Here is a 10,183-nt window from a genome sequence, read left to right as displayed (position 1 = left end):
CCCCGTTTCCCCCCCCGAAGAAGATATAATGCCGGATAAGTTTGAATGAACGGTTGTATATCCGTTGCTGTAGAATTTGCCGATCAAGCCCCGTTGGTCGCCGCCGCCGCCGCCGTAGTCATTTGTCAGGCTGGGGTCTTCGACGCCCTGGACAGGCATTTTTACGCAGAGCTGGAGGAGAAAATCTTTAACCAAGAGGTCTACGCAGTAAACCTGGATGATTGGCGACGGATATCAGCAAAATGCAAGCCGCAAGATTCCGTATGGCCTGTGCCTGCGTACTCTTTCAGAAGGGGTGAGTTTTGGTCTAATTGCAAATGCTGCAAACTGACATTAGCAGAATTCACCCAAAGGATGTTAAAGGGACCATCGGTCATCGAGAAACAGAGCATGGGTGAGGAGAAGAGCACGATCAATGGTAAGACGACCAATTCGGTGGACGATGGTACGACCAATTCGGTGGACGATGGTACGACCAATTGTAAGACGACCAATTGCAGACGGATGGGTGGTGAAAAAGTCGTCTTTCCTAACAAAGCAATCGTCTCAAAAAGACTCAATAGTATTTCCTCAGAACAACTGAGCGAGTTATCAATCCGGCGTTTGCGATGGTACCATAAAGGGCGCAACCTGTTCACTATGCCGAATGCGAAATTGAGAAACTTGCGTGGAACTGACGCAAGTGGAACTGATGAAGTGTATGAAACGGGCTTACTTCCTGAAGGATTGTATGTCGTTTTGAAAGCGAGGAATACTGGACCAGTGCGGCGAGGACCTCGGCATCAAGAACCTATAGGAACTCAGAGGCCGGCAAGACTGGAGAGTCGTGAGGTGGTCAAAAACACTTTTTGAGGAAACGAGCACAGAGAATAACTTTTGAATGAGATAAGGGTTTTTGAACGAAAGAGTCTGTCAGCAAATGGGCACTTCAGGTATCTTGTGCTGGGCTATCTTTGGTAGTATGTTTGTTGGTCGTAGAAGCAAAGTGCGTCTGGTATTCGACGATACACTTTTCAGTAACAGAAAGGTTAAGAGTTTCGGCAAGGTGTTCTCTGAACTTGGTTAAGGTGTCTTGTAGGAAGGTCAAACGGTCAACGTCAGACGGTAACGGGCTTCATGATTTGGAGATGAATGGGAACTTGGGTTGGTTGTAGGGTTCGGGGTGCTTCTTGTCGAGTCGGGGTTAGCAAGGGCCGCAAGGAAGCCAGTAAGGGTAGAAAAGATTGAGTTAAGGTTATTGTTCATGGCAGCTAAGGCGGTGTCAGCCGGGCTAACTGTGGCAGTAAGTACTTGAGGAACAACTGGGGTCAAATCTGGAGGCACTTCACGTCTCTGGGCCTTACCGTCGTCCGCCGAATTGGTGCGCGGACGTCGGTAGAGCAAGGACACGGCGACCAACACAAATAAGAGAAAGAAAAGGTTCAACACGATGTCAGTGATTTGAAGGTATGACGCCCAGGGTCGAAGAGTAAAGAGAGAGGGGGGTCCGGAGAATAGTACAGTGGGAGTTGGTCGGAAGGTTAGATGGGCTCTTGTTAGTGGCACGGGGGATAACGGATTTGTTTCTTGAAGGGATATATGTTATCTTTAATGCGCCAGCGGAGCTGCAAAAACCAGTAGGAGCTAAAAAAAAAGAAAAGAGAGGAGTCCAACACCATCATTTGCGAACGACCCAAGCCGAAGAGAAGGTCGGCCGCCGGAACCGGACTGGGTTCGACAGAATATGTCGAGAAAAGTTCAACGAAAACAATCAGGCGGCTAACTAAGGCATTTTGCTACAGCAGGGAGTATCGTCTCTGGTCGTGTGCGTGTTGTGTCTACGTACCCCAGAGTTTTAGGGAATAGAACAGGGGAGTAGAGGTTATAAACTACCATGGCAGCACAACCACACCCAAGCCCGACGGCTCAATGAGCGGTACAGAGGAACTACCCCGACCCGGGTACAAAAAAGACGACGATGAAGCTGAGTATCGTTGCGGAGAGGCACGGTTTGGGTTCCACAAACCGAAGGAAGATGCTAAGCAGGCAGGGTCGCATAAGTATGAGCTAACCCGTCGGAGTTGCATGTCTAGGGCAGAGGGTCTAACGTTAGATCCGAAATTGAAGAGAGAACTAGACAAGGTCGTTGACGACGTTGCTTTGAGAATAGACACTGAATGACCGACCGTAAGCCTCCTGATAGAAGTGTTAAGTGGAGTTGCATCCCCTGTGTGGCTTGAACACATCCGGAAGGTCAAACGAGGTTCTTACCAGGGTTCATTGGCAGACTGGTTGCACGAAGCAAGATCTTGATCGGCGACGAGAGGTCTGGGCAGGGAGTGGAGAGTTTGGTAGGTTACAGTGGCCGAGCGAACGTATACCTTGTGTGTGTCGTTGACGCGGGCAAGATCCCGCTCAATGAGAACAGGACTGCTGATGACTTCGTGGACCTTGGGAACCTATTGCAATGGACGAAGACGAAGAGCAAGACAGGCCAGAGACTACGTAGGAAGGGCAGCCAAAGAGCCTACCCTCAGGAGCTGTTGGTGGGAGAGTGACCTCGGGGGCGCGACGGAAAAGCGGATGGGATCAGAGTTTGGAGCGTCAAGGTGATGGGTCGGTTGAATGCTACAGGTGTCATAAGAAAGGCGACCGGGCTAATGTGGGCCTGACGAAGAACTTGGAGTGTAGCAACTGCCACAAGAGGGGGATTGTCGGGTTCGGGTGTTTTCCAGCAAGTATGGCAGTCTGGGAATCGGGATGTACGAGAAGGGCAACCAACTGATTATTAGCACAGCAACTGCCACAAGAGGGGTCACGTAACGAAGGATCGTCGGGTTCGGGTGTTTGCGAGCAAGTATGGCAGCCTGGGAATCGAGATGTACACCGACGAGAAAACGGGTGAGTGGAGAATCGGTATTGACTACCGAACATTGAACAAGGGAATGACCTTATAGGTCTACCCGATGCCGTTGCTGTGGGAGCAACTGCAGCTGCCGGCGTGTCACATGTATTGCGGGTGTCTAGATTGTAATCATGGCTTTTGGAATGTTGTTGGCTGCGAAGGAGGCGAAGTTGGAGGCGAAGATGAAGGAGGAGTTGGAGGCGAAGCTTGAAATGCTACGCCGCCCGGCAATCGCCCATTCTACGCCCGGGGCCATCTCGGACAATCCTCGGACTGACGCATCCACGCAACTTGCAGCGAAAGCGTTTGACGTTGAATATCGTACACCACATTTGGCCTTGGACGACGCGTTCCAGCTTTTCGCGCAGGTTGCGGCCTCGAAGGAACGAGTGGATGAGAGTCAAAGCAGCGGGTTTGAGAGTCGACTGCTAAAGTAGGTGTCGAAGAGGTACTACACGGGGACGGCATTTTATGTCTCGGCTCCTGCGGGTCAAAACACGTATCGACGATGCGATGAAGTTGCTGTTATCCAGAAGTGGTGAGAGTGCTGGAAGAAGAGTTGCCTGGGATACGCTCTGGTGTTTACGCCGGACGAGGCTGGTGATTGTTACCACCGGCGTGATTGAGACTAGCTACTTTCGACTGGTAAGGAGGGCTCTCGCCAGTGAGGGTATTTCTCTGGTGTGCGCTTCCACCAGTTCTAAGGTTCAGAATTTCGCGCTCTCTCTGTTCTCTGACACGTCTGCCAAAATGCCGAAACGGAAATCCACGCTTCGAAGACCGCTGCAAGCCATCTCAACCCGGGATGCGTTTGCGAATCTCCAGTTACCGGTTACTCTGAGCGAGGCAGCTTCTCCTGGTTACTGCGTTTCCTTCGGTCGACTCATGTGGAAGGCTTTGTTTGGAGCAGTGGGGGATGATGTCGACGCGGCGGATTTGAAAAAGTTCGCTGCAGATAAGATTGCAGCGTATGGATCCTTGAACACAGAGGGCGCGTGTTTCGCAACCACAGCAATTCTGGGAGTGCTCCGAATTCGACCACCAGTCGCCATCGTGGCCTTGATGTCTCACGACATGGCCACCCTCCTGCACGTTTTTGATGACTGAGAGTTGTTCCATATTGGCTATGATTCTGATCCAAAGTTGGCAGAGGGTTCGATATCGGTATTGTTCCAACACGAACAGGGAGCATCGAAGAGCGTGGTGAAGGCAGTAGGCTGAGGAACGGTCGACAAGGGGAATATGGGCGAATTCTACTGCAGACTGTTGCTAGCGCGTGCCCGAGCCGGGATGACGTTTTGCTCGAAAGCATGGAAGAGTATACGAGCGGCTTTCCGATACTGTGGGAGAACTGGCTGGTCATGGCGACGATCCAGCGACGCAGTAAGAGCATACGCAACCTAATCACGTTTGAAGAGTTATTGACTCGAATGGCTCCTCACCCGCGTGGCCGCGATGGAGAGCCCTACTGGCCGCCGACCGTTCTTTCAAGCCTCCCATCCGGAGGCGAGAAATGGACAGGACCGCACGCGATTCTTTGGAAATTGGAGTGATTCGCTCCGGCCCCTTCACCCCGTCCCGTCATCTCTTTTTGCTCGCTTCTGCTTCGCTTTTACTTGCTTCTGCAGCAAGCCTCGAGGAGCAATTTGTGTGCGCGAAACACGGGGCAATTTTTACCATCAGACATACGGACCCATTCCAGAACCGCACGTCGCCCCCCTCCGCCCCCCCCAAAAAAAGAAAAAAACCTGAGTTGGATCGAGTCAAGGTTAAGATGCCCGGCAACAACAGCGAATATGAAAGGATGGTGGAGGAGTTGGCTGCAAGGGAGGCGGAGATGGAGGCGAAGATGAAGGAGGAGATGGAGGCGAAGATGAAGGAGTGGGCTGCGAAGGAGGCGAAGATGGAGGAGGAGTGGGCTGCGAAGGAGGCGGAGATGAAGGCGGAGATGGAGGCGAAGGAAAAGGAGTGGGCTGCGAAGATGGAGGAGGAGCTTGAAGCGCTACGCCACCCGGCAATCGCCAATTTTACGCCCGGGGCCATCTCGGACAATCCTCGGGCCGACGCATCCGCGCAACTTGCAGCGAAAGCGTTTGACGTTGAATATCGTACACCGCATTTGGCCGTGGACGACGCGTTCCAGCTTTTCGCGCAGGTGGCGGACTCGACGGAACGAGTGGATGTCGTGGCGCTGTGCCAAAGTAGCGGGTTTGGCAAGAGCCGACTGCTAAAGGAGGTGTCGAAGAGGTACTACACGTGTTACATGTCCCTGCCTCTTGGTCAGTATGAAAGCCGCGGCTACCCGATGCCCACTGCCCGGGGAAGGCAGTTTATGTCTCGGCTCCTGCGCGTCAACAAATGTCTCGACGATGAAGTTGCTGTTATCGAGAGGCGGTATATGGAGGCGATTGTGGAGGAGGTGGCGCTAATGGTTGAGGCATGCATCGCTTTTAGAGGAACGGCCGAGGAGTGGTATCGACAGAGCGTGACGGAGAGTGATCTGGAAGAAGCGTCGCCTGGTGCCCAGCGGTCCCTACCGGATCTGCTTGCTCGGTTCTCGAGCCTTAAAGGATACCCTCTGGTGTTTATGCTGGACGAGGCTGGTGCTTTGTTACCACCAAGCGTGATTGAGACCAGCTACTTTCGACTGGTAAGGAGGGCTCTCGCCATTAAGGGTATTTCTCTGGTGTGCGCTTCTACGAATTCCAAGGTTCAGAATTTCGCGCCCTCTCTGCACTCTGACACGTCTGCCAAAATGCTGAAACGGAAATCCACGCCTCCAAGACCGCTGCTGGCCATCTCAACCCGGGATGCGTTTGCGAATCTCCAGTTACCGGTTACTCTGAGCGAGGCAGCTTCTCCTGGTTACTGTGTTTCCTTCGGTCGACCCATGTGGATGGCCTTGTTTGGAGCCATGGGGGATGATGTCGACGCGGCGGATTTGAGAAAGTTCGCTGCAGATAAGATTGCAGCGTATGGATCCTTGAACACAGAGGGCGCGTGTTTCGCAGCTGCAGCAATTCTGGGAGTGCTCCGAATTCGACCGTCAGTTGCCGTCGCAGAGTCCTTGGTGTCCCACCACATGGCCACCCTTCTGCACGTTTCCGACGACCGAGAACTGCTCTATGTTGGCTATGATTCTGATCCAAACTTGGCAGAGGGTGCGATGTCGATATTGTTCCAACACGAACAGGAAGTATTGAAGAGCGTGGTGAAGGCAGTAGGCTGTGGGACGGTCGACAAGGGGAATATGGGCGAATTCTACTGCAGGCTGTTGCTAGCGCGTGCCCGAGCCGGGATGAAGTCGTCCACGAGTTCCGTCCACGAGTTCCGGTGCGCGGTCTTCGGAGGCAGTTCCGAAGTGCATGACGACCCAAGATCTAACTTCACCGGGACAATACTGTTCAACCATTTCGCTACTTGTCCCCCTCCATATACTCAGGAACGCCTGAGGGCTGCGTTTCTTCGAAGGGCTGCCATAATTCCGGCCCTTGAAAACCAAAAGGCAGTCGACTTGATAATTCCCGTGTTCCATGGCGGAAGCGACGATGATCTAGTTGAGGCTGATAAAATGGGCGCAATCGCAGTTCAAGTCAAGAACTGCAAGCAGCCCTTGAATGCAACCGTTTTGCTCGAAAGCATGGAAGAGTATACGGGCGGCTTTCCGATACCGTGGGAGAACTGGCTGGTCATGGCGACGGTCCAGCGACGCAGTAAAGGCATTCGGAACCTCGTCACGTTTGAAGAGTTAATGACTCGCGTAGCTCCGTCACACGCGTGGCCGCTATGGAGAGCTCTGCTGGCCGCCGACCTTTCCTTCAACGAACTTGTACCACCCGGAGACGAGAGGTGGACAGGACCGCACGCGAAGTTCTTCGGCGACTGGAGTGATCCTCTCCGGCCTCCTCACCCTGTCCCACCGACTGACAAGCAGCAGCTCTCAGCGCAGTTTAACAAACGCCAGAGGCACGCCTGAATACGTTATCTCTTTTTATTCCCCAGCCCATTGCCCGAAACCGTTTTACAATCGGGACTCATCCAAGGCGTCTTGACGCCACGATCAGCCTTGATGTGCCGATGCATTTTGCGTGCGTACCCTTACGCTCTTTCATGGGGGCTCATCCTCACATCCTTTGCGTTAATCTAGGGTGGACACGTGCGGTGGTTATCAAGGGAATACCCTGGCATGCTTACCCTGGAGGGCACTGTGGCAGAAGATGAGTTTGGTACCCTTTTAATGAAGTGTGGGTTGACGTTTTTGGTCTGTGAAGGCTACCCGGAGGACAGCGAAGTGGAGATGAATGGCTTGGGATTATTGTCACGCAAATGAAGCGGCGGGCAGACCGTCGGTTTGTGTGTACGTAGACGATTAATGAAGGCAGGTGATTGTTCACGGCTAATGAGAGCCTGCGTTGATGGCCCCCGAGAACGCATGAAGGTAATCTCGAGGAACCGTTGTCCATGATGCGGCCAAGGCCTTCCCAGGGACAGGAGTACAACATACGTGCGACTCATATGATATGTGCCAGAGTGTACACCGACAACGGTCCCGAGTTCCACGCGGAGTTTAGGCAGTACGTTGAGAACACGCTGAAGGTGTAGCACCTGACGGGCCCACTGTACCTGACGGGCGCACTGTACCTTCCCAGGCAGAACGGTGTAAACGAATTGAACCACCGCTTCCTTGAGGTAGGGACATACATCAGGACAGGCTGCTAGTAGCGCATGCCACCCACGTACAGTTTTTCTATCTTCTTTTTACCGCCGAGTTGTGTCACATATAACACGCCAGAAATCTAGCGCCTGCGATGCACCGCCTGTTTCAACATGACTGGCGAGAAAAAGAAGTGTGGGGGAAAAAAACCATGAACCCTACAGTGGTGGTAGTTTTGTGTGGAATTCTGGCTGCGGCTAAGACGTACGACCAGTACACGGCGGTAGTGCCTAATGGTCCGTTGGGGTGGTACACGAACGAGGCGGGTGAGGAGGAAAGCACGGAGATGTTGAACTGGCTGAACATGACAGAGCCCAGCCGATACGTGAGCACAGGGACAACGAACGCAACAATGGTGGGCGCGACGTCGTCCCTGCGGACGTTCGTGCACCGGTTGGTTGCATCCCAGGTGGGGCGCGCGGTCGACTGTGATGTGGAACCGTTTACGTCCTTCAAGGTGGGGCTGAATCTCAGCGACTCTTACACGAAGGAGGCGGCGACAAGTCAGTTGCAAGCAGCTGGTGTGTCCATACTCCTAAAGAAGTTGGCAACGCCGACCGTTGAAACATCGCTGCCTTCCACCTCAAGTATCGTCGACAAAGTACTTTCAGTCTACGACCATTATAAAGAACAGGCCAACTCAATACTCTCCGGAAACACTTCTGGGTCCTCAAGCGGCGATAAGGGCGGGACGGCCGCGGACGAGGCGGCGAACATGACGGGTGTGGACGCAGCGGCGAATGGGTCTGCTAGTAACATCGTGAGTCACTCCAGTCTTTTGCCGAATGTGTTGCCAGGTGGCGTGGATAGCGATGAGTTGTACCGGAACTTTGTGGGCATGTCGCTGGGTGGTGCCGGCCTTGACTTCCCGATGGAGTGGGTGGGATTTGTGCGGGATGCCTTAGCAGATGTGTACAACAGTTACGCGGCGAGCGACGGATTGCGAGGATCGAGACGGCGGCAGTTGGCGAGTGTCTCGGACATGTTATCAAGTGCGAGTGCGTTCCTGAATGCGATGATGCATAGCGGTACAGATGTGGAAACGGTTACACGCTTCTTCAGTTCGCACTTTGTGAAGAGCACGATCAACTCGGTGATCGGGAACACGAGCATCGAGGTTTCGTTGAAAAACACCTCCATTTCGATCCAGAGTCCTATGCAGAACCTGGGTTCTGCATTGTGCGAACACTCAGCGACGACGCTTCAACACGATACGACGAACGGCTACCAACATATCTGCACAATGTTGGGCGTAGCGCGTGCTGCAATTGCTTGCAGCGCAGACGTCTCCGTCAACGACTGCTCCGCCGTACCTTCCCACTACGAACGAGAGTTGGCTTGTGAACGGTATGACCAGGACCCGAACAAGGGCTTCGTACTCGACCTGGACGTCAAACACGACTTCACCTACCCCGCCACCCAGGGTAACATGGACCGCTGGCTTTTCAACGGCATAAATTTGCTATACCAATATGCACGTTACGACAGTGCCTGCGGAACACAGGCTTCCGAACTCGAATTCCTACCCGGCTGGGACACCGTCGGCGAACTGAACCTAGATTATGCAGACACCATGACCGCGCCAACGCGACGCTACCTGCCCATTGCCGTGATCTTGCGAAGCAGCAAACACAAGTGTCACTTTGCGACGTTAATTAGAGGCACACAAGCCAGCTTCGATTGGCTAATAGATTTCCAGACTGAAATGGAAGACTTGACTGTCAGGAATGTGAGTCTTGGCCGCGCCCACGGTGGATTCAAGTCTCTGGCTATGCCCGTTGCCTATGCCACGTCTAAAGTCATGAAGAAATTGGTCGAAGATCTAAAATGTGACCAGTCCGATGTGAAGTTAACCATTTCCGGCCATTCACTGGGTGCTGGCACGGCCATGGTAGCTTCTCTCATCGCTTCCGAATTACTTAAAGGATACGATATCGCCGCTGTAGGCTTCGCAGCACCCATGTCCCTTGACATGGACGCAGCTAAAATACTCGTAGATAGAGTGACCATGCGCACTTGGATGAACGAATACGACGGAGTACCAAGAATTCCTTGCTCCACTGACAAGGGTATGGCCAGGTGCAACAAGAACGATGGCAAAACAGACTTCTTCGTACCCACTCCGCACGCCTATGAGGTCTCCTTCGATCAAATGGTCAAACTGATGGCCGCCCTTAATATCAGCGACTTCGGCTCCATGACCGTCGAACCACTCTCGGGCAAAATGTACCTAGAAAATATACGCAGCCCCGCACCCCTCCGCTTCTCCCAAATGCACACCTGCGCGTACACCTGCTGGCTAGACAGTCAGTACTGCCACAATCAGGCACGCGCTAGAAACATTTGCGACCTGTGTTCCTACTACGGACTTTAGTCCTGTGGTCGTCCGGCGAAACGTGTGCTTGGGACCACACACATGCGTGCTCGGGACCACACATGTGTGTTCGGGATCACGTACGTGTGCGCGTGGCTAGTGGAAAATAGAGTGCACTTGATTTGAATACGGGCTCCTTCGGAGTGGTGAAAAGCTTTGTTAGATGGGTGGTGATAGACAGCCTCGAGTTGGGGGGGGGGGGGGGGGGGGA

The 10,183-nt window shown here is 53.3% G+C and overlaps 5 protein-coding genes across 5 annotated transcripts; all 5 read left to right on the top strand.

The window, feature by feature from the left end:
• Positions 1 to 45: 45 nt before the first annotated feature.
• Positions 46 to 852, top strand: GNI_106260 (hypothetical protein; the record flags this gene model as incomplete). Its single annotated transcript, XM_011133070.1, has 1 exon — positions 46 to 852. One exon carries the CDS (start codon positions 46 to 48, stop codon positions 850 to 852), a length of 807 nt encoding a protein of 268 aa, XP_011131372.1.
• Positions 853 to 1,908: 1,056 nt separating this feature from the next.
• On the top strand, positions 1,909 to 2,537 carry GNI_106250 (hypothetical protein; the record flags this gene model as incomplete). The annotated part of the gene is made up of 2 exons (XM_011133069.1): positions 1,909 to 2,039; positions 2,267 to 2,537. 2 exons carry the CDS (start codon positions 1,909 to 1,911, stop codon positions 2,535 to 2,537), a joined length of 402 nt encoding a protein of 133 aa, XP_011131371.1.
• Positions 2,538 to 3,015: 478 nt separating this feature from the next.
• Positions 3,016 to 3,991, top strand: GNI_106240 (hypothetical protein; the record flags this gene model as incomplete). Its single annotated transcript, XM_011133068.1, has 3 exons — positions 3,016 to 3,317; positions 3,418 to 3,529; positions 3,596 to 3,991. 3 exons carry the CDS (start codon positions 3,016 to 3,018, stop codon positions 3,989 to 3,991), a joined length of 810 nt encoding a protein of 269 aa, XP_011131370.1.
• A 406-nt stretch (positions 3,992 to 4,397) lies between these two features.
• Positions 4,398 to 6,860, top strand: GNI_106230 (hypothetical protein; the record flags this gene model as incomplete). The annotated part of the gene is made up of 1 exon (XM_011133067.1): positions 4,398 to 6,860. One exon carries the CDS (start codon positions 4,398 to 4,400, stop codon positions 6,858 to 6,860), a length of 2,463 nt encoding a protein of 820 aa, XP_011131369.1.
• Positions 6,861 to 7,749: 889 nt separating this feature from the next.
• GNI_106220 (lipase) lies at positions 7,750 to 9,972 on the top strand (the record flags this gene model as incomplete). Its single annotated transcript, XM_011133066.1, has 1 exon — positions 7,750 to 9,972. The coding sequence occupies one exon, from the start codon at positions 7,750 to 7,752 to the stop codon at positions 9,970 to 9,972; it is 2,223 nt and encodes a 740-aa protein (XP_011131368.1).
• Between the last annotated feature and the right edge of the window lie 211 nt (positions 9,973 to 10,183).

The sequence above is a fragment of the Gregarina niphandrodes genome, assembly GCF_000223845.1.
Source record: "Gregarina niphandrodes unplaced genomic scaffold scaffold00023, whole genome shotgun sequence".
Classification (NCBI taxonomy): domain Eukaryota; phylum Apicomplexa; class Conoidasida; order Eugregarinorida; family Gregarinidae; genus Gregarina; species Gregarina niphandrodes.
This window is presented reverse-complemented; position numbering and strand designations above follow the sequence as displayed.